The sequence below is a fragment of the Bos taurus genome, chromosome 2 (genome assembly GCF_002263795.3).
Source record: "Bos taurus isolate L1 Dominette 01449 registration number 42190680 breed Hereford chromosome 2, ARS-UCD2.0, whole genome shotgun sequence".
Taxonomy (NCBI): domain Eukaryota; kingdom Metazoa; phylum Chordata; class Mammalia; order Artiodactyla; family Bovidae; genus Bos; species Bos taurus.
In genome coordinates, this window is record NC_037329.1 from 118863770 (window position 1) to 118887491 (window position 23722).

General features: G+C 37.3%; 1 protein-coding gene across 2 annotated transcripts in view; it reads left to right on the forward strand.

The window, feature by feature from the left end:
- Window positions 1-1406: 1406 nt before the first annotated feature.
- The window catches only part of PSMD1 (proteasome 26S subunit, non-ATPase 1), an 81434-nt gene continuing 59118 nt past the window's right edge, over window positions 1407-23722 (forward strand). The window contains 14 exon segments of one of the 2 annotated variants that reach the window (NM_001101077.2): window positions 1407-1507; window positions 5612-5655; window positions 6289-6362; window positions 6550-6719; window positions 9718-9923; window positions 13081-13224; window positions 15339-15565; window positions 16905-16965; window positions 17874-18002; window positions 19439-19527; window positions 20000-20078; window positions 20671-20844; window positions 22435-22546; window positions 23108-23304. In NM_001101077.2, the coding sequence (NP_001094547.1) occupies window positions 1492-1507; window positions 5612-5655; window positions 6289-6362; window positions 6550-6719; window positions 9718-9923; window positions 13081-13224; window positions 15339-15565; window positions 16905-16965; window positions 17874-18002; window positions 19439-19527; window positions 20000-20078; window positions 20671-20844; window positions 22435-22546; window positions 23108-23304 (1722 nt within the window). In that variant the 5' untranslated portion in view covers window positions 1407-1491. 2 annotated transcript variants of the gene reach the window in all.

A 23722-nucleotide genomic window follows, 5' to 3' on the forward strand; every position in this document is an offset into this window, starting at 1 on the left:
AGCCCTGAATCGGGGCATCACTCTTCACTTTGTCCCAGTCGCCGCTACCCCCTACTGCCCCTCACACACTAGTATCAGTTTCCATGCACTATCCTGCTGAGCCGGTGTTTTCTTACACTAGACGTGCTTCACTCATTTCCACTACCTGTTAGCGTTTGTATCTGATTCTTTTAGGACTTTGGGGCACACAAGAGTCTTTATGTGAGTGATCAGTCAGAGTACTGATCAGTACTCAGCCTGTTTGTTTTTCATGCACACTTCTGAGGGCAGTGCCTTTTAATCTGAGCTAGATTCTTCAAAAGTGTTTAATAATTACATTTAATATATTTTAACACATAGCTTTAAGAATACTAATTTTTTTTAGTTGATGACACTCAAGTGTGTCATCAATCAAATTTTATTTCCAGTGAGAAACAATGGTTTGTGGAACTAGGTTAAACTGTTTTGAAAAGGCCTCAGAAATAAGCTTTAGTAATAACTAGCCTGTTGAAGACTAGCTTGATAGTGCGAGGCTAGAAGCTTTAAAATGCCACCATTTGTCACTCATGTTTGTCAAGACTTTCTCAGTACTGACTATTGAAGTAAATTGTCTACTAAAGCTGGAATAAAACCGCGGATGGCGATCATAACTGCCATTTCAAATTAGATATACTAAAAAACAGGAACCCGCTGCTATGGAGGCTGAGAGGAACTGGGCAGAGGGAAGGCAACAACGACATTTTTTTTCCTTTGGAACACTTTTCACTGTATATCTTTGTATATTTCTGATTTTTAAACCATTTACAATATTCACTATTCCAAATGTAAATTAAAACTTTCCTTGTTCAACTTTATGATAAACCAGTGATTACTTAGGCATTCACTGTGATACGATAATAGAGCACTGATGTGAGAATTTCTTTTAAAGCTGGGCTCCACTTTTTAAAAATTTTGAAAATCACTTTTCTAAGAAAATGCTCTTTGCACTACCCAGACCCTCAAAGGCTTGGCTGGGGGGCGCTGCAGGGAGACCGCCCAGGCAGCAGGTGGCGCTGCCAACACCGCGAGCAACCTCCCCTCAACCTCCCTTTTCTCATCAATGGCGGGTGACGGTGGGGTCCTTTTCCTAGGGGTGGCTATTCTGAAGCCTGACCCCAGGTGCGGACGCGAGTTCCTGTCCCCGTGGGAGCTGTGGCCTCGAGGAGGGTTAGAGAAGACCATGGAGCTCTTCGTGCACCCCCATCCCGCGCGAGGCGGGGCGGCAGCGGCGGCCCGGGGAGACACTGGCCCAGGGGGCAGAATTCGCGCCGGGCGGCAGGCGGCGTCGCGGGCAGCTCCGGGGCGGGCAGGGTCCTGGGTGAGAAGTGAGCCGGCGGCCTGAGGCGGCGACTGACTCGAGCAGGGCACCGGGGGGAGCCAGGAGGCTCGGCGAAGCGAGCGGGCCCTGAGCTGACAGATACACGGCGCGGCCCGGGCGGCGAGCGAGCGGGCGGGCGAGTGCGGGGCGCAGCCATGATCACTTCGGCCGGTGAGTGGGGCCGCCGCCGGCGCCGCCAGGGAGGAGCCGCCACGCCGGCTTTTAGCTGAGTCAGGGCCGGTGACTGGGCACCTCGGCGGAGGCGCGGCGCGCCTCGCTGTCCGAAGCCCACCTCCGGGCGGGAGCTGGCCGTGCGGCCCGGCCTCTCCGAGGGGGGCCCCGCGACCACCTCCGGCTCGGGGGGAAAATCGCGCTGAGTGGACCGGCTCGTCGTCCCTCCCCAGCCACTCCCCCCGACCCGTGCCCGCACCCTAGGGGCTTCCCGGGCCGGTCTGCGACCCCAACGGCTTTTCCTTAATTCCCTCCCTCCCGAGGTTGAGCGTGTGGGGCCGTCCGATCCCAGCCCTTTCTCGCGGGTGGTTAGGGTGGGATGGTTCCCTCTGTGCAGCCGGACAGTAAGGCAGCCCATGCTACACACTACTTCCCGACCTGACCCAGCTCTTATCTTCTTTGGAGTGAAATCTAAATTAAACGAGGGCTGGGGCAGGTCGTTTCTGAGTTTATTCCAAGGATATTTTAATTAGGCACCCCGAGAACTTTTCCTGTGTACTGAGAATCAGCCTAAGGTTTTGAGGCTGGATGCGCGGTAACTCTGCTACCTTGAAGAAGGAACTCCTGGGTGTGCGGGCGGGTTTCCTCTACTTAACCCTTGAGCGCGTGGATTCGTGGAATGACGTTTGCAGTGGTATCAGCTCCGAAGTCAGTTTTCAAGTGGAGATTTTTAAGCCCCTCACTACAGATCGATCTGCACAAAGTTGTCCACAGTCTTGGTGCCTTTTTTTTTTTTTTTTTTTTTGCCGGCTCACAGACCTTTTTCTCGTCCTGCTTTACTCTACACTTGTCCCGCAAGTGTTTTGTTGTAAACAAACTGATGATCAGAAGACAGTGACTTGCACTTTTAAGGAACTTGTGTTTCTAAAGATTGCTTAAATTGGCGGGACCCTGGAAGGCATAATTTTACACTTGAAGAAATGCCACCGGTACATAGACTTTTGTTTTAGTTCAGTATAAGTAAAAGCTTTTCCAGTCAGAATTCTGTAAAGATAAAATTAGCATTAAATTTCTTACCACTTGTAAATGTAGGACTCATTATTTTTCAGATTCATCTTCTTAGCCCAAAGTACCTTCATCTCTTGCCTGGGTTGCTTTGAGAGCCCTAAGATTCTGTTTTTCCGACATTACCTCCATATAGTTTATTCTTCTTGTTGTAGTCAGAGTATTCTTTCTTAAACTTTAATCACATAATATTCTTTTGCTTAAAATCCTTCAGTGCTCTCTGTTGTGTTTATAATAAAATACAAATTTAAAGACCTACATGATTTGATTCCTGCTTTGTCTTGTACTACTCTCTCCTTCGGTTTTACATAATCATACTGGCCTTTCTGTTCCTTGAATATGTCAGTTTCTTTCCTATGGGCCCTGTCACATTCTCTTCCCCCTTTCTAAACTCTTCTTCCTCAAGTTTTCCCTTAGCTTCTCAGTCCTTAGTTTCTGATCACATTTTAGTCTTTCCTGATCATCCTATTAAAACATGCTGGGTCTCTCCCCCTGATCCATCCCCTTCCTTCATTACAGTCCTGTAATTACTTTGTTTACTTACCTGACTACTGTCTTTCTGTCTGTGGTAGAATTTGGGGCGGGAAACCTTTCATAATTCCTAGAACTGCCAAGCAGATGGCAGAACTTCAAAAGTGTATCTCGAATGAAGAAATCAGTTAACTAATCGAATCAATAAATCAGTCACTAGAGTATTTGAAGTAGAGGCTAAAAAGAAAACACTTGTATGGAACTTAATAGAATTTAAACCTGATGATTTCTGAAGTCCTGCTCTGAGGCTCAGTGATGGTAGAATAGTACTTATTTTGTTACTCATTGGTTACATTTACAGGATTACTTAATCAGCTTCTGCTCCAAACCTTTTTGTCACCTGATTTCCTGTTCTTTGGCTGGCTGTGGTTTAGGATCTGTCCCTGGTGCTAAAGAGAAGCTAACAGGTTCCAGTTTGAATTAGTCGGTTTATTTGTTCATTTATGGTCTAGGCACTTGCAGGACACTACAGACACAGTGGTGAATAAAAGGTCAGCATGTACTGTTAAGTTTTTCAAGAGTTTTGGCTGTGAAAGGGAGTGGAGAGAGAGAGATAGGGGGTTATTAAAAGGGAGATGTTAGAATGAAATTCTTTGAGGCAACTGTTTCAACTTCAGGCTGTGTCTTCTGGAGCATAGCTTCATGTTTATGAATAATATGCTATTTTAAATAATGCTATAAGTTGATACAGCAACTTAGATAGTACTTGCTGACTTCGTATTACGGCACAGGAGATTTTTTAGCATCCTGAAACCTTTCCCATTCCCCAGTGCACCCATCCCCCATCTAAAGGTGAGTTCTCCTGCTTTTAAGATGGGAAATATTTGTGTATGAAGTGTAGGTATTTGATTTCATTGTGTTCCATGGACAATGGCAGCATTTCTAAGCCAGGACAACCATGTAACACGTTAGTCATAAGTGAAACCAAACAGGAGAGTGTACAAAAATTTTCATCACGTCTTTTGGTAAAAGCAGTTCAGGCATACTGTTGATTGTTGATAAGGGAATGGGTAGCATTTTTAGTATTTTGATAAAGCGTTCTGCTGTTTACCATCTGTTCCAGATTTAAGGCACTCTTCTCTATTAGCTCTTCATTGTCACTAGTTCCCAATCTCCCCCCACCCCCCACATTGGATTCTTTAATCTGTTTTCTCTTCATGCTTTCAATTCAGCCTCTCTCTTCTGAATTTGTTATACCAACCTATAGCACCAAGAGGTTCCTTTTATTTGCATTTAAAGTTTTAGAATAGTAATATGCCCTAGCTAGAACCATGGCATAGTTTCCTTCGCTGAATTTTGTGTCTTTTCCCATATGACTCTTTAAAGACTCCTGAAGCTGTTTGGCAAACCTACACTTAACACTTAGAAATGACTACATCTACTAAGGAAAGTTGCCTTGACACTTTTTGTATCAGCTTACAGTTTCAACTCACTGTTGCAGAATGATTTTTAGGACCTACATGGAAAACATCTGAGAAACATTTTAGTTTCCTTTATGGTTCAAGGACAATAATTTCCCACTTTTTTCCCCCCCTTAATAATCCCTTTGATATGTGACTGTATTTCAGGGTGCATTTTTGGGAGAGAACAGTTATTTCCTCTACTCTTCACTGTTGGTGCCAACACCTCAGGCTCGCATGAGGATTGCTTTGCTTCAGTAACATGTCAGAACAAGTGAGATTGCTCATCATTTAGTGAAACCTTGTAGGTTACTTGTAATACAACAGAGGTGCCTTAATATAAGCATCTTGAAATAGTCAAATTATTTTACTCCATTGAGTTGACAAGTAAATATTCCTGCTTCTGTAAATAATTTTATGACTCTTGGTTTATTTCGTGTGAATAATTTTATTCTAAAATTGTGTAGGCAAGTTTCTCATTTTGGTCAGTCAATTAGGCCAGTGATTTTCAAACTATAATGAATATCAGTATTGTAAGGAAGGCTTGTGGCCCCATTACTGGACCCCACCCCCACAATTTTTGATTCACTAGATCTGTAATGGGGCCAAGAATTTTTATTTTTAACAAGTTCCCAGGTAATGTTTGTACCAATTGATCCAGGAGCCATACTTTGAAAACTGTTGAATTAGGCACATAATGTGATATATGTGGTATCGTGAGAGTTTGATAACAGTTAACTCTTGAACTTTGAAATAGAAACTTTTTGGTTTTAAAGAAAAATAATCATTCCTATAATGAAGTCACCCCTCAAAAAATGCTTATTTTCCAACTGTGATATATTTTTCATTAAGCATTAGTTTATCTTAGCATATATATTGCATAATCACAATATATAGCCTCCCTGGTGGCTTAGTTGGTAAAGAATCTGCCTGCAATGCAGGAGACCCCAGTTCGATCCTTGGGTTTGGAAGATGGCAACCCACTTCAGTATTTTTTCTTGGGGAATCCCATAGATAGAGGAGCTTGGCGGGCTACAGTCTATCAGGTCACAAGAGTTGGACACAGCTGAGCAACTAAATTAATCACAGTCTACCTTTTGTCTTGTAGCTGGAATTATTTCTCTTCTGGATGAAGAAGAACCACAGCTTAAGGTATGAGTTGAAGAAAATTAACTGGGCTTAATATTTGTGCTTTGAAACTGTTTGGCTATATTGATATTTGTGTATATTCCATCATTTAAAATAGCATCGTACCCAGTCTATAACCACTCATTGAAATCTAGACCCAGAAGACAGTGTTTTGGCAACAACAGTTGGTTTTCCCTAGAGTTTAGCAAAGCTGAGGCAAATAAATCTCAGTATGGTACCTAGAAACCAACCCCCCTCCAATTTTCTATATCAACAGAAATCACATATTTTAAAGCTTTTTTGATACGACAAGAATTTTAAATATACTTTAGTTGGCTCTAGGCACCTGAATTCATTTATATCCAAACCAGCAACCTAGAGTCAATCTTACACATACTGTCAAAGAATAAAAATGTTCAGTATGATAAGGAGTGACATTATATGGCTAGTCTCATGTTCTATGACTGAAAACAGAAAGGAAGTATGTAAGCCAAAGAGAAAATGTAAGTTAGTTGGTAAACTTTTATATTTGTCATAGATTAAAACTTTTAGTAAATATGACTTAAAATTTGGCCATTGATTTGTTTGCTTTTTTTTTTTAAGGAAATATAATGATAAGCCTGTCTCAAAATCGAATTTTGGTTTTATCTTCTACAGGAATTTGCACTACACAAATTGAATGCAGTTGTCAATGACTTCTGGGCAGAAATTTCTGAGTCTGTAGACAAAATGTAAGAATTTGTTTCTATTAATTGGAATAAAGTAGATCAACCTTAATTATCCATGGATGTGGGTCTTGTGATTTATAAATTCATTTAGAAATTTGCTGCCACTAAATTGTGACTTGAGTATATAGATTTGGAATTTTTAAAGAGAACCACAGTTTGAACTAGGCCTATACTTCCTAATTTCTTTCAGAGAAGTTTTGTATGAAGATGAAGGGTTCCGGAGTCGGCAGTTTGCGGCCTTAGTGGCATCTAAAGTATTTTATCACCTGGGGGCTTTTGAGGAGTCTCTGAATTATGCACTTGGAGCAGGTGACCTCTTCAATGTCAATGATAACTCTGAATATGTGGAAACTATTATAGGTAATTATCTTCCATCTAGTAAGGCTTTATATTGTTGGCCTCTTTCTTGCTCTCCTACATATAGCATTTTTCCCCCCTGAATTACTCTTTGATGTTGGCACGTTCCATTTTAATGAAAGTTCATAATCTTTCTACAGTAATCTTATGCAGACTTGAGTTTTTAGATCTGCCTTAGAATTCTGTGCTGTTATTTATCATAATAAACAGTAACATCAATAACAGTAATTATTAATGAAAGCACTCACCTCACAAAATATTTTAAGAGTGACTAAGAAATTATTCAGAAACAGCTGACTTAAGGCAAAGTTAGTTATCTCGGTGGTTATGGTCATCTCTTTTCCAGTGGGCATATGCTTATACAAAAAAATTTAATCAGGTTATTGTGAATAACAGAAATTAAATGATAGCAATTTATAGAACTGTTTCTAGCACAAACATTATTCAGTATTTCTACTGTGCTAGGCACTGTCTTGGTCATTCTTCATTTCATGGTTTATTCATAGCTTTCCTGTGAAGGGGGAGCTCACCCTGTTGTAAAGATGAGAAAACTTGGGTTTCAAGATGATAAAGACACATGGTTATTAAATAGGAGGGTCAGAATTTAAAATCTAGGCTTAATCTCTACGAAATCCATATTGTTTCTACTAGTAACCGTTGTTGTCTTATTTTTTTCTGTATTTTTGAAGTGAGAAGGTAGCACACAGGCAAGCCTCTGGGTTCTCCATCTTGCAAGTTGAATCAGCTCTGTAAGATTTTGTTCTGAGCTTTTGTAGCTTTAAAAATGTTAGAAAACACTTGCTCTAATAGATGAAAGAAGAGATTGTGTACCCTTCAGACATGTCTTTAGGAATATCAAGCTTTAGGTCATAATTACAGATAGCCCAAGAGTGTTTTCTGGAAATGTGTATAGTATAGCTAGTTTTTTTAATTCCTGATTAAGAGGAGATCTGTATTATTCCCCTGCACTTTTAAAGGGAGAAAATTGGTATTCTCTTTCAGAAATTGGGAAATGCTGTACTAGGGAGTCCAAAGGGGTACTTTTCAAATGTCCCTGAAGTTTGTAGTAAGATTTTGTGTTCACATTTAAAAATTTTTTGCCATGATGGTGCGAGGATGTTTCAAGCTTTATTGTTATTGGGGATTCATTAAATTGGAGTTTTCATCTGTGAATCCTGTGGGAAGAACAGATTATTTTAAAGAATAGACCATATCATTTGAAACCAGAACACTTCCCCTGCATTGTTAGGAATGGGGAGTTAAATACTTTTATCTCTTTTCTTTTATTTGAAGGATTTATTTTGATGAGTGTTGATAATTTTATCCAGCATTGATCTGCAGGTGCTTGTAATGTTACCATTTTACAAATGATTTTAATCAGGACAGTTGGTCCATGAGGTGGCAGCTTCCTTCCTGTGTATCATCTTAATCTTAGCTTGTAAGAGGTGATTGTTGATTGGTAGACCAGTTCTGTTTGCTCTTCTTTAGGTAGAAATGGGGTTCACCCTTCTAGTTTTCTTGGGACTATTAGAATGGATTTTTTTTTTTTCATAATATCAGTGAGATCTGTGAAAAGATACATAAAATAGAATTTAGGAACACCTTCGTAGGACCTTAAATGAATGTCATAAACAGTACACTCAGAAAACTCAAGGCTAAAAATTTTCTCCCAATTGTAATAAGACTTTAGCTAGAAATGAGGCTACAGTTAGTATATACCTGGTAAGTGAGAGCACGAGTCTCATTTGAAACTAGGAGGTAACATTTTTCTTTCTCCATTATTAAATCTGAGATTCCTCTCTGGTGAGACAGGGGTAATGTTTCCTCGCAACTACATTTGGTTCAAAAAGCTCCTGTTGGGGCCTGGTAAAGATTTTCTGCAATGAAAATTGTTTAAGGTCTGTGTTGTGACTGCCACTTTGTTCTTACTAACTGTACCTGAACCTGTCTAATTCTTCCTGGATCGATCCTGAACCTGGTATATTCCAGTTTAGGAAAGTGTTCTGCTTCCCCCGAATATAGCCCCATTGACATGGGCCTTGTAGTCGATCGGCAGTTCTTCCTGCTAGTTCAATCATTTCTGTTTGCTAAGGCTGTAGTTTGCAACTCATTAATCTTGTCCTTGTACCTTTCTCTTTGAAATGGAGAGTGACAAGCCAGTGAGTTATAGAGAGGACAGCTGTTATATATCTCATTTAGCTTGAGTGGCTATCTTCCTTATGAAGGTGGAAGAAGTCTTAGGGTAATTTCCCTTTTTGGTTGCTCTTAACAAGTTTATGGTATGATGGTAAAGTAGTGTAAGTTGTAAACATGATACTTCCTCCCCTTTCATCCAAATCATTGTGAAATGTGAAAGCCAAATAGTGCATGTGCACCACTGCATGAATTTTCATACTCTAGGGGAGAGGGGAAATATGTGTGAAAAGTTCTCCCTACCTCACATTGAGGCAGTGAATATTTTAGTTGATTGCTGGAAAGGGTTTTGGAAATCTTCTTTAGGATTGCCTTTGGGACCAGTGACACATTTCAGGTCATTTCACCATTATTCTACAAAGATGATTAAGGCAGGCTCTACTTTCAAGGAACTAATAGTTTCATTAATGTGAAGACTGATAATTTATTGCCACGTGATAATTGCTACAATAGGTTTTTGTTAATATTCTCAATGGCAAGTGTTTGTTTTTTGAAAAGTGAAACAGTCAGCTATTTGTAGCCAACTCTGTAAAATAAGCAGCTTGGCCAAGTTGAATAATGTAATTTTGGTCAAAGTACAGTAAAAAGATAGTAATGTTTTAAATAATGTCAACTTATGGAATTAGTATAACTGTTATGAAGGGAGGTATTGTTTGAAGGTATAACTTCTAGCATTTAAAATATTTGAAATTTACTTATTACTCCACAGTCATCCCGTAAGTTTTCATGGTGATAACTGTAGGTATTGTCCTTTCTAGTAGTATCAGCCCAATTTACAAAGTAATCAGTTATTTTATTTTCTCTGTAGCAAAGTGCATTGATCACTACACCAAACAATGTGTGGAAAATGCAGATTTGCCCGAAGGAGAAAAAAAACCAATTGACCAGAGATTGGAAGGCATTGTGAATAAAATGTTTCAAAGATGTCTGGATGATCACAAGTATAAGCAAGCTATCGGCATTGCTCTGGAAACACGAAGACTGGACGTCTTTGAGAAGACTATACTTGAGTCGGTAGGTAGAGGGTGCAACTTTAGAGATTGTTATTGATGAAGAATCAGCAGAGCAAATTATTAAAACTGAAAATTATAGTGAGAAGAAACTCTAGCTTAGAATAAAATGCAATGCTCTTTTGAAAAAAGTTTATTTTTATGATTTTAAAATATGCTTTTTTATATTTTTAATGTATTTTAAAGGAATTTTGGCTGTGCTTGTTGAATAGCCTCTTTTGTCTTACCACTTTTATTCCTTTGAGGTCTTGCATGGGGAAGTTGTCTTAATTAGGCTTTCTCTAGTTGCTGTGCTTGGGCTTCTCATTGCCGTGGCTTCTCTTACTATAGCGCATGGGCTCTAGGGTGCAGGCTTCAGTAGTATGGCATGTGGCCGTGGCTCTCCTAAGGCACGGGGAATCTTCCCAGGCCAGGGATTGAACCTGTGACCCTTGCATTAGCAGGCAGATTCTTAACCACTGGACCATCAGAGAAGTCCTCTGCCCTTTTAAAGAAGACTATAATGATAGCTACTATTGTAGTCCCTTTATTACGGCTAAAACTATACTTTCCTAGTTTGGGGGTGTTTTGCAATAATTATGACAATTGTAAGTCACCAACCAATGTGGTCAGAGAGGTGCAAGCCTGAGTTAAATGAAGATTGATCTGTTAAGTGCCCACTTAGCCTGCCTCACCCTCTTTCCTTCTCCACGAGCTAGCTCTCTGTACTCCAGCCATCTTGACTTTGTCTCTTCTTCTAGATGGACGGTGCCTCATTCCCCTTACCAAAAACATTGTCCCTCCGGAAAACATCCTTTTCTTTTCCTTACCTGCTTTATTCCTGTTCAAGATTCATAGTTCAGTTCACCTGTCATTTGTTTACAGATCCTTCTGTCACTCCCTGCCAGCCATATCCTCCACAACCCCTAGATCCAACTAGGTCCACCAGATCAGAACCTACTTGAGGACAGGTGCTTTTACCACTGGGTCCCTAAAGCCTAAGGCAGCATTTAGCAGCAGTGGTAAGATTTGTTTAAATAAGTGTAAATATATGAATGGCCCAGTGTCATAGAATGGCCCTTATTTTGCTGTTTGATTTTTGTGCAGTTACTCCTTGTCTTCAGGTGACTAGAACTAAAATACTTGTTTTTATTCATTCAACACTGTTCTCGGCAATGGAGATAACAGTGGGAAGCAAGGAACAAAGTTCCTGCTCAAATGGAATAATCCACTAGGGGAACCGGCAGTGACACCTATTCCCTGTAAGGTAAAGAGGTGATAAGTGTTTAAAAAAAGAGTAAAGCAAAGTAAGAAGTACATCTTACTTTGTCTCCCAATGCTCATATACATATATTAATGCTGCTAAGTCACTACAGTCGTGTCCGACTTCGTGCGACCCCATAGACGGAAGCCCACCAGGCTCCCTCGTCCCTGGGATTCTCCAGGCAAGAATGCTGGAGTGGGTTGCCATTTCCTTCTCCAGTGCGTGAAAGTGAAAAGTAAAAGGGAAGTCACTCAGTCATGTCCGACTCTTAGCGACCCATGGACTGCAGCCTACCAGGCTCCTCCGTCCATGGGATTTTCCAGGCAAAAGTACTGGAGTGGGGTACCATCGCCTCCTCCGACATATATTAATAGATGTAACTTAAGATGAAATGTGCTGTGCTTAGTCACTCAGTTGTGTCCGACTCTCTGTGACCCCATGGACTGTATCCCTCCAGGCTCCTCTGTCCATGGGGATTCTCCAGGCAAGAATACTAGAGTGGGTTGCCATGCCCTCCTCTAGGGGATCTTCCCAAACCAGGGACAGAACCCAGGTCTCCCTCATTGCAGGCAGATTCTTTTTGTCTGAGCCACCAGGGAAGCCCATAAGATGAAATAATACCTACTTTTTCTGCTTGTGATATAATCATGGTATTTTAAAAATTGTACTTCATTTTTTTGAAAAATGTTAGTCTATTAAGTTGATTTCATTATGTGTGCAGATTTGTCACAACTTGCTTACAAAATAAATTTTATCATTGAATGTTAACTTTCTTTAAATTCTATAGCAATTTACAGCTTTTCAAAAGTTTTGCATGCTTTTTATATAATCCTGTATTAACCCTTTTTAATCCCCTACTCTTCTACCACCCCTCCCCCTTCCCTGTCCCCTCTGATAACTACTAGTTTGTTCCCTATATCTGTGAGTCTGCTTTTGTTTTTTATTTTATTCACTATTTTGTTGTGTTTTTTAGATTCCACGTATAAGTGATACCATATGGTATTTGTCTTTCTCTATCTGACTTTATTTTACTTGGCATAGTGCCCTCCACATCCATCCATGTTGCTGCAAATGGCAAAATTTCATTCTTTTTTATGACTGAGTAGCATTCCCTTGTATATATACATATGTGTGTGTGCATATATATGTGTGTGTGTATGCATATGTATGTACACACACATATCTTTATCCATTCATCTGTTGATGGATACTTAAGTTGCTTCCATATCTTGGCTATTATTAATAACACTGCTATGAATATTGGGATGCACAACGGAAGTCTTTCTGAATTAGTGAATTTTTTTGAATTTTACATTTCTCAACTCCATTTTTGAGAAATACTCCTGTAGCTCTTCAGCATTCTTGTTTATGCTGAAGAACTTTTATAGGTTGGTATCTCAAAATTCAGGCATGCTTTGAAGAACCACAAGGTAAACATAAATAATCAGGAGTCAAAACTTCCTCAGGAGAGTGCCAGTTAGATGTGACGGCACTCAAAGCTTGAGTCACTCAGAGCTAGAGAACAGTTCTATCGTCTTGTGTTCCTGGTCATTGAATATAGGCGATAAATCCTGAGGATTAGCTAGGTTGTCTGCTTGGTATATGGACAGTTGTGTAGATCTTTTTATAATAATTAACAGCACCACTCTGTTATAGTATACTGTGTTCATATAGTGATGATTCTGGATGAGCACTAAATATTTGTTTTCAACCCATTTTTTCATGAAGACGGGGAAATAGGTAATTTTCTTTTAAGATTTTCATCTAAAATAGTTAAAAATTTTAAATTTTATTTAAGTAGCAAATAAAGCTTTAGCTGCCTAGAATGACTAAAGAATATTGATTTAAATAATTTGATTTCTAAATAAACATGCTTCAGTAACTAGATAATGATGTCTCTTCAAATTATGTCTTTCAGAATGATGTCCCAGGAATGCTGGCTTATAGCTTGAAGCTCTGCATGTCTTTAATGCAGAATAAACAGTTTCGGAATAAAGTACTGAGAGTCCTAGTTAAAATCTACATGAATTTAGAGAAACCTGATTTCATCAATGTTTGTCAGGTAATAACATTGTATTATTTTACACTGTATTGCTGGGTAATGCCTCACTACCTCATGTGTGTACCTCATCACATCACTGTAATTTCATACATATATCTGTCAATTGATCTTTACAACAGCCCTGTGAAGATAAGTTGTGTATTTATGTTCTGCTTTACTGATTAAAAAACCTGAAGTTCTCAAAACTAAAAAGCTATTTTGTTATAATGTATTCCTTGTGTTCTTTTTTTTATTTTGAAAATAATCCAGGCATTTAAGGAAGTTTTTGGAAATGAGGTTAAAAAAAAATAAATAGAAGAAAAAATAAAGATAAAAACAGTACCTATGTTATGTCATTCTAAAAGAATTTCACATATAAAAATTATCATTGGTTTCATTTCCCAAACACAACCAGGACCTTTGAGTATTTTCTTTCTCTCTTTTAATGTATGGATTTCCTTGCCTAATTAAAAAGAAATTAAGACAGTACAGAAAATATATAAAATGAAATCTGTATCTATCCCTTTCCCTGGGCATTTTCCCAGTTAAAAGATTCATAGATGTTTTCCTCCAAAAACATATGGAGCTACGTCATTCTTCTCAATGACTGGATTGTATTTTTATTGACTGGAAATGCTCAGTTTGCTTTTCAACAGTTACCACACTGTAAATTTCTGTATTCTGCTTAGAGCATAGCATTTTATCACACATTTTTTTATTTGTTCACTATAATGTATTCTCAATATGTGTTTCTATCCTCTATACATATTTAAAATTTAGATTAATGCATTCTTTTTTGAATGCTTTTTAAAAAAAAATCATTATAGGCTATTACAAGATAGTGAATATAGTTCTCTGAACTCTGTTGCTCATCGATTTTATGTATACCTTTTGATGCTTTTTAAAGCAAGTGTGAAACACAGAAAAAGTTGGAAGAAAAATATCCACCTTTATGTCACTTGAAGTCTACTAACATTTTAGTATATTTCCTTTCACTTTTCTCTATATAGTTTTTTTTTTGAGTTTTGTTTGCTTCTAAATAGTTTTTAATAGTTTCTTACGTGTTTTTTTAAAAGTTACATGAAAAACGATAGTCCTTTGCCTTCTTTTCTCAGTGTATTTCAGTTTTATTTCCCAGAAGTAATTTTATTTATTTTAGTATTTTATTCCTTGTCCCTGAAAAAATATTTTTTGAATTTTACGTTTTTAAAATTTATTTTTGAACAGATGATATTACGTTCACATGACTCAAAATTCATGAAGGACCAAGGGGTATATAGTTAAAAGTCTTCCTGCCACTTCTCCCTTTGGCTTCCAAGTTCCCTTACCTGGAAGCAAACTATCAATTATATATGTCCTTCAGTTTAATGTTTTTTCCATGTTTTAACTCTTCACAAACTCTTGTACGAACTCTTTCTTGATTATGCAGTAGTCATTCAGTGGGTGTTCTTTGCCTTTTTTATCCAGTCTTGTGTTATTGGTCATTTATTTTGTTTCCATAATTTCCTGTTCTTAGTTTATAATAATTTTGATTAATGTGTTCATTTTGAAATTGAGTTACTTGCTATTTAAAACAAATTTTAAATTGAACTCTTAAATATCCTAGGTTTATTGGATGGCTTTTGTTAAAACATGTGGCAGATCATAAGAGTAGTAAGAGAAATGCTTCTGAATGTTCATGTTAGTGCCTCTTGTCCTAGCCCAGCACAATGCAGTGCTGCGTTATGAATGAATAAATGAATGGCTCCTACAGTTTATGGTAAAGCAGAAATTAGAAGTTTTGTTTGCTTCTAAATCACTATCAAGAGCACTTGATAGTGATTTATGAGTAAGTTTTAAAGAAGTCAGGATTCATTCACCAACCAGTTATTAAGTATTGCTAATTGCCAGGCACAGTATTAGGAGCCGTGAGCATAACTTGTATGGACTTTCTTATAGGAGGCAGATTCTACTTTCAGGAAAATTCTGGTGCCAGGATGAAAAGTGGAATGCTGTTATTAGACTAGATAGTTAGTTTGCTGCAGTTTGCCTTCACTTTTATTTATGGTTTCCCGTGTTGTTGACTGTAACTCTTTAAGTATCTTACAGAGCAAAATTTTCGATTACTATGTAATTGTTCTCTATCTGTGTTTCAGTGCCTAATTTTCTTAGATGATCCTCAGGCCGTGAGTGATATCTTAGAAAAACTGGTAAAGGAAGACAACCTCCTGATGGCCTATCAGATTTGTTTTGATTTGTATGAAAGTGCTAGCCAGCAGTTTTTGTCATCCGTAATCCAGAATCTTCGAACTGTTGGCACCCCTCTTGCTTCTGTGCCTGGGTCCACCAACACAGGCACTGTTCCAGGATCAGAGAGAGAAAGGTACGCCTATCTGTTTCTGCATAGAACTAATCCAGCTATCTTTATCTTATTTGGGGAGTAGAGAGAGTATTTCTAGTCAACATAGTCTAAGAATAAATACCATTAGGTTTCATAGATTGTAAACTCTTAAGAAGACTATTGCTGTGTTTTGCACTCTGCTGGGCACATTAAGGAAAATGAAAAAAAAATGGACCCTCCTGGAAACAATGAAAGTGGTTGTCTGATGGGGCGGGTGTGGGTCCTGCATGCTTTCTTATCAAGTAAATTTAAAAATCTCAGGTAGGGTAGGTTGGGCTAGATTTTAGGTGTTTGGTTAGATATTTTACAGGTAGAAACATCCTTAGCTTTTTTATGCTTTTATTAGAACTGATAAAAATTATTATAATCCAGTAATCTTCATTTATCTAGGTTTTTAAAAAATTTTTCTCAACATTATTTTGTAGATTTTGGTACAGGACTTTTGTACATTTTCCCCTAAAGTTATTCCTAAGTATATTATGTCTTTTGATACTATTGTAAGTGCTATGTTTAAGTTTCAATTCAATTTAAATTGCTTATTGCTAATATGTAGAATTATACTTGATTGTTGTATATTAAAATTGAATCCCACAACCTTACTTAAGTCATTTAGTGGGTCGAGTAAATTTTTTTATAGTAATATTCTTTTATAACCTGTAGTTTATCTGTACTGAAATTAGTTTTCCTAAGTATTTACAAAGGAGGCTTGTTTAGCATAGTTTCTAGAACTTCCTGTTCTGTTGTGTTGTGGAGTTTTAAACAGAATGGTGTCTTATGTTGTGAGATCTCCTGGCTCTGTTTCCTTTCTCACGTTCATTTTGGCCTTCTTTTTCCCTCGTTTCTGCTTTCTTAATTTGAATTCTATGCCCAGCATTTTCTCTTTTGTGTTTTGCTTTGACCTAGAAGAGAGTGTTGGCCGGTCGGTTTTAAGAGTTGTTGGAGCTCTGACTGCTTTACTTCAGACTGGTTTTGTGGCCGGTGGTGGTGGCTCTGTTTTGGGAATCTGGGAGATACTTTGTCCCCTGGTTTCGTTGTATTTATTGTCCTTTTTATTTGCTAACCTAGTTAGTTGCTTTGCGTGTTTTATGAAATTATCTGGCGGAAATTTGGTAACTGAAGTGCCTCCATCTTATTTTACAGTCTTTTCTGTTTCTTAACAGCAGTACTTTAAAAGTTATTTAGTGTTTTTTCCTTGCAAAATACTTCTTATGGACATGGTTCAGATCTTCCGTTTGATTAAAAGGAAAGAGAAAAAGTCACCCACACATACCATTCAGAAAAGATTTATCATACTGATAACTGTTGGTTCTCTTCGTTTTAGTGACTCGATGGAAACGGAAGAAAAGACAGGTAGTGTACTTGTAGGAAAGACGCCAGAAGTGGTAAGTGTGCTTTTTGAAGTTGAGGTTTCCATTTAAACATAGATTTCCACACTATATTGTAAATTACTTAAAAGTGTTACATACCTGTTTTTATGGAGGTTTATTAATAAGTTTGATATCAAAGTTATTTTATAAAAATAGACTTTGTATAAAAAGTAAAATTTTAAAAATTAATCTCAGGAAATTCCTTGGTGGTCCAAGGTTAGGCCTTGGCGCTTTCACTGCTGAGGGCCTGAGTTCATTCCCTGCTTGAGTGGGGAACTAAAATCCCACAAGCTGCACAGCACAGGCAAAAAGCAAAAGATTGATCCCAGAAAACACTTGCCTTAGAAGAAATCAAGTCCCCAGATCCATACCAAAGAATGAACTCTGTTCAGAATAACTCTGAATTATATGTCATAGCGTGAGAAAAAAACTATGGCCTCTAACAAATAAATGGCAACTTGTAGAGACAGAGGACAATTTAGTTGTCTTTATTTTTAATATTCATAGTGTACTTACGAGTGAGGCAAGGATTAGAGCAGTAGTCTGTTGGATGTAATGTGTCCTACATCAGAATTTTTGGTTTCTGGTTATCAGGTATATAAATTTCAACTCTTCTTGTGGTTGGAACAAGTTGTGTTGGTGGCTTGGTATAATTCATGAGATCATATATATGTGTTGATTAAAAGTGCTTTTTCTGAATTTTGAAGAGAGAGTTTCTCACCTAAACTATGAGTTGACTAAGTATAAAATAGTTCTTCCTGCATATCATCATTACTCTTACAGATTTTTTAAAAATTTTTTGTATTGGAAGCGTGCTTAAGTTTTTTTATGTGTATGACTGAATTTCACTGGTTTAAGGCTATTGAAATTAGCTTACTGGATTTCAGTAATATAATAATTTTCATTCTTGTTTGTTTTGGCAGAGTCCAGAGCCCAAGGACCAGACTTTGAAAATGATTAAAATTCTAAGTGGTGAAATGGCTATTGAGTTACATCTACAGTTTTTAATACGAAACAATAATACAGATCTCATGATTCTAAAAAACACAAAGGTAGAAAATTTATCTGTAATGGAGGCTTTTTTCTTATATTTATTTCTTTGTTGATTATAAGTACTTAATACTTCTTATTGAATAATTTGTTGCATTTTGTGAAGGAAATACATTTTTGAAAAAACAATGGGAGAGACACTTGATCTTACTGAAGAAGAAAGGGAATTAATACTGATTGAACTGTTTTTTGTGTTAGTCTGTCACTGGGAAGTTTAGTGTTTTTTTTTTTTTTTTAATTTGTTTATTTTTTAATTGAAGGATAATTGCTCTACAGAATTTTGTTGTTTTCTGTCAAACCTCAATATGAATCAGCCATAGGTATACATATGGTTTGGTTTTAGTTGCTAAGTTGTGTCCGACTCTTGCGACCCCATGGACTGTAGCCTGCCAGGCTTCTCTGTCCATGGGATTCTCCAGGCAAGAATACTGGAGTGGGTTGCCATTTCCTTCTTCAAGGTATACATATATCCCCTCTCTTTTGAACCTCCCTCCCCATCCCATTCCTCTAGGTTGATATAGAGCCCCCGTTTGAGTTTCCTGAGACATATAGCAAATTCCTATTGGCTATCTACTTTACATATGGTAATAGCTAACTTTTATTTGAATGTGTACATGTGGCATTTGGACAGATAGCACAATCAGAGCATTAATACAGGTTGTGTGTTTGTTTTTCCCAGTGAACTGCAGACTCCTTGAGAACAGGGGTTCTTAACCTTGGTATTGTAACCTTTGCTGAGATATTCATCCTGATAATCGTTCACTTTAATTTTTGAACAGATAATCTATTCATCTGGTTCCAAAAAAATTTTAGTATGAAAAGATACATACTGTGAAAAATCTTCCTGCCTTGCCTGTGTTATTTACCCAAATCCTTTCCCAAAGTCATTTTACATAGTCATATATTATTTCATTAATATGAAGTTGTTTGATTGAGGTGTATGTAATCATTCTTCTCTGGATTTTTAAAATAATTTTTACAAGTGTGCAAGAGAAAAATTTGCATCTATGACAGTTTTCTGATGTTTATCTTTATAGTGCAGTTGAATTAAACAGAATTGCTCTGGTGCTGCCAGAGGTACAGTGCCAGAAGAGGTACACCATTGTTCCTCAAGTTACATCCATTCTTGGAGACCTTGAGCAGGATATCAGAGAGAAATGGCAAACTATTTAGAAACTAACAATTAGAATATCTACTATTAAATTCTTACTTGAAATCTATTGACCTCAAGTTAAGACCACAAATAAAACTTTTGATTTGCTGTTTTTTAATAAGCTAGCTATTTAATCTTTATAAAGAAATTTCCAAGATTCATATTTTAAATGCTGATTCAGTTTACTCATGTTTTCACTACAAAATAGTGCTTCTTATTGTGTGTTTACATGCAAGCTTGCATTTGTATGAATACAAATGATAAATATCTGTGTTTGTTTTTTAGGATGCAGTAAGGAATTCTGTCTGTCATACAGCAACTGTCATAGCAAACTCTTTTATGCACTGCGGCACTACCAGTGACCAGTTTCTTAGGTAAATGTACTCGTAGGCTCCCACTTCAGTTTAAAAGTGTCTCTGACAGAGACTCTGTTGTCACTATTACATGGATGTGAGGAACTTTACCTGCTTGTCAGTCCTAAATTTTAAATTCTACTTTTGCTATTTTATAAATTTTTTTAATTGCATTTATCTACGTGTTTTGAGGTAAAATTAATTTTCTTCATTAGTTGCCTTGAATACAGATTTTTTAATGAAATATATTAACCTCTGAAGTTTGATACAATTTTGCTTTTGCTCATAGTATAATTACATATGTGTTTTTAGAAAGTCCTTAGAATATTAAGAGGCCTTAAGAGGTAAAACAGAATCATCAGTAACTTGAAATCCATAAAGTAAAATGATTTTTAACAGTTCAAGGTAAAAATGTTAGAGCTTTGACTTTAGTATTATAAAAAGCTTTATGAAATTCATTTTAATAATATTGCTAAATTTTGTTTTCTTACAGAGATAACTTGGAATGGTTAGCCAGAGCCACTAATTGGGCAAAATTTACAGCTACAGCCAGTTTGGGTGTGATTCATAAGGTAATATATACTGGTCTCTGTGAGCAGGCATCAGAACAGAAACAATTTTTCTCGAGTTAAGGAACAAAAAAATCGGGACTTCCCTGGCAGTCCAGTGCTTGAGACTCGGAGCATCCAATTCAGTGGACAGACCAGGGAATTAAGATCCCACATGCCACGTAGTGCAACAACAACAAAAAATAGAGAAACATGTTTACTATAATGCATTGACAAGTACCTTTTGTTATATTAGATCAGTCCTTATACAGGGAAGGATGAAGTAAATAAGAAATGTGTGGGTTTTTTTTTTAATAAGTAGAAATCTTTTGTGTGTGAAGAGTAAGCCCTTTCTTAAAAGATGAATTGAAATAATTATTTGCAGAGTCTAAGATAAATTTGGGGAAATGTTATGAAACAAAGAGGAGGGGAATGGAAGCATTTGTTTCTAACTAAGATGTGATTTAGGATCACTTAAATCTGTCTTCTGTGAGTGATAAAGTTGCTTAGAAGAGAACTCCACTTCCTCCTTCACTCTGGAGAAAAAGCAATAGTCATAGAAAATGTTTCTCTCACTTTCTTTTACTGACACCTCTGTGGTGGCTCACATTTACAGGGTCATGAGAAGGAAGCATTACAGTTAATGGCAACATACCTTCCCAAGGACACCTCTCCAGGGTCAGCCTATCAGGAAGGTGGAGGTCTCTATGCATTAGGTCTCATTCATGCCAATCATGGTGGTGATATAATTGACTATCTGCTTAACCAGCTTAAGAATGCCAGCAATGACGTAAGTATTATAATGCACAACTAAATTCCCATTACTTAAGAATGAGGGAAACATTATATTTGCCAAATTATTTCAGTGAATAGAAGAAATCTTGTAGGATTCCCAAATCTACATTCCCAGATCTAAAGTACTGTTTTCATAGAATATTATCTTTTAAAGGTAATTTCCTCTCCTCCTCTGTAAGCTAAAATTGTGTTTGTAGTCCCTTAAACCTTATGTGTGAAAAGTGAAATTAAGTATCAGATATTTATAAAATGTACATTGTATGCATTGTAAGACACTTTAGAGTCTTGTTATGTTACATAAGTGATTTTCTGTTATTTTATAGGAAACCAAAGCCCCTCCAAAATTGCCTGTACTCTTTTGGGAGTCAGAATTCTTGCTTGTGTAATCTTTTTGGTGATTTTTAAATGTAACTCTTTTAGAAAAACTTATTAAGCATCCCTGTTTTTATTTTGAGGAGCCATGACAGGATTTTAGACTTTTTAAAGTTTTATGTTAGGGTAGTCTCTATTAGAAAGCTATCGGGAGAATAGCTCAGTGAGCCAGAAAACTTTGTCCTACTTTAGCGAAAAGACTGAGATAAGTAGGATGGTCTGTCTCAGCTAATATGCCCCTATCCACAAATCTTACATAATTTATAGATATCACTGCCTTAAATTTCTGGTGATCTCAGGTAAAAATTTTCTTACCAGATAAAGCTTTTTGATTACCATCAACAAAAACCTCTGCTGACCAGCTTAAACAAGGAGTTTATTGGAACTAGCTTATATAATTAAAGGAAAAGCTGGTGAACTAGTTCTCACAAAGGTTAAAGCAGGGTGATTCTGGGAATCTTGGTAATAGGAACTAATGGAATGGTCTCGTCGGGACTCTGCTGTCAGGATGAATAAACTTGAAATGTTTTTGGTCCTTGGGTCCTTCCACTTAAGAAAGATTAAAATTCCAGAGGAGCATCTGATTGGCCTGTCTAGAGTCACAGGCCCACACTTTCCCCAGGGGAATATGAGAGTTTATTTTCAATGACAGTCTCACCAAGATTTGAACCAGTAGGGAGGAAAATTCCCCAAGCAGGACTGGGGTACTGTCACTAATAAAAGGATACTGTACATTCAAAAGTAACAGATCATCACACAAATATTCTCCAAATAAAGACAAACTTTTGCTCTTGACACCATTTTCTCCCACTTTCTTCATAACCATGTTCCATTAGGTTCCTTCTCCTCTGTGCTTCCTCCCTCAGTTCATAAGCATATTCACCTATCCTAAAAAGACTCTTTTCTTGCAGTTGCTTCTCTCTCTTAGTTGTTGTCATCTGTCTCCTCCCTTCTTGTGTAAACTTATTAAAAGAGAGCTGTACTGTCTCCACTTTGTTTTCATTTCCTTAACTCCCCATTAGTTTATATCAGCAGGCAGCATTCTTTCGAAACTGAAATTGTGAGGTTACCACTGACCCTCTGTATCCTTTGATAATATCCACTAGGCCAAATGCTCTCCATGCCAACAGCACAATATATTTTGAAAGTAAAATGAAAGGTTGGATTTTAAGTACTGTGTACCAGATAAATGGAGCCCATGCTTTTTCTCTAGATCGTTAGACATGGTGGCAGTCTAGGCCTTGGTTTGGCTGCCATGGGGACCGCACGCCAGGATGTGTATGATTTGCTAAAAACAAACCTCTATCAGGATGATGCTGTGACAGGTAAGTGATTCTTTCCAAAGATGACATACTGTAGGATTAAGTAATGTAACTGTAACATTTGTTTTCTGCTTGTATTTTGTGGTCTCTTAAAAATCTAATAGATTTCTCTACTTGTAAAGGGCGTTAATTTTTGCCACATTTATTAAATTCATTGTATAAAAATATGTTTTATGATATATAGGCTTCTAAAAATAGTATATCTTGTGTGTATGTCTGATTACTGACTTTTGCAAATAGAAATTTATTAGAGTGATCTCCTTGTATCTTGGGACTATCTATACTGCTTGGTGATAATGAAAAAAAAATATTGCCATAGTATCTCATTTGAAATCACTGCAGGATTTCATGGTATATCCTATCACAATCTAAAAGGAAAATAGCTATAAATATATGGATGGACTTCCATATAAACTATCCTCCTTTATATCTGATGGCTTGGAAAAAATGCTACAGAAGCTGGTGGTTATTTTGATAGCTGTTAATAGTTAGCACTTCCAGTAGAATATGTTTTATTTACATACTTAACTCTTATTATTTAATGTTTTGCTTCCTACTCACTAGGCGAAGCAGCTGGCCTGGCCCTAGGTTTGGTTATGTTGGGCTCTAAAAATGCCCAGGCTATTGAGGACATGGTTGGCTATGCACAGGAAACTCAACATGAGAAGATTCTCCGTGGTCTTGCAGTTGGCATTGCGTTAGTGATGTACGGGAGGATGGAAGAGGCTGATGCTCTCATTGAATCTCTCTGCCGTGATAAGGTGAGATCACATATTATTCATCCTTTTCTCCCTCCTTTTCCTCACCCTTCAGTTATTATATCTAACATTTACAGAAACACTTAACCTTGACTAGAAATTATCTCTATTCCCATCAGAACTCCTAGGTACATTTATTGATGAAACTTCTCGAAAGATATATAAAGCCTAATAAAATTTAGGCAAGAAAAACACTGATTAGAAGAGGTGAGCAGAGCTAATTTGAGATTAAGACTTCAGTGGTTTTCAAATAAGCAGATTTAGAAAAGATCTTTAGAAATTGTAAGTTGATTTATTTTAGAAATAATGTTTTGGGCATGATTTCATAAACATTTAATAGGATACAAAGTTTACTTCATTGTTTTTTCATCACAAAACAGTGCCCATCTCTGGACTTTTTTATTTGGATGAGTTTTTTTTT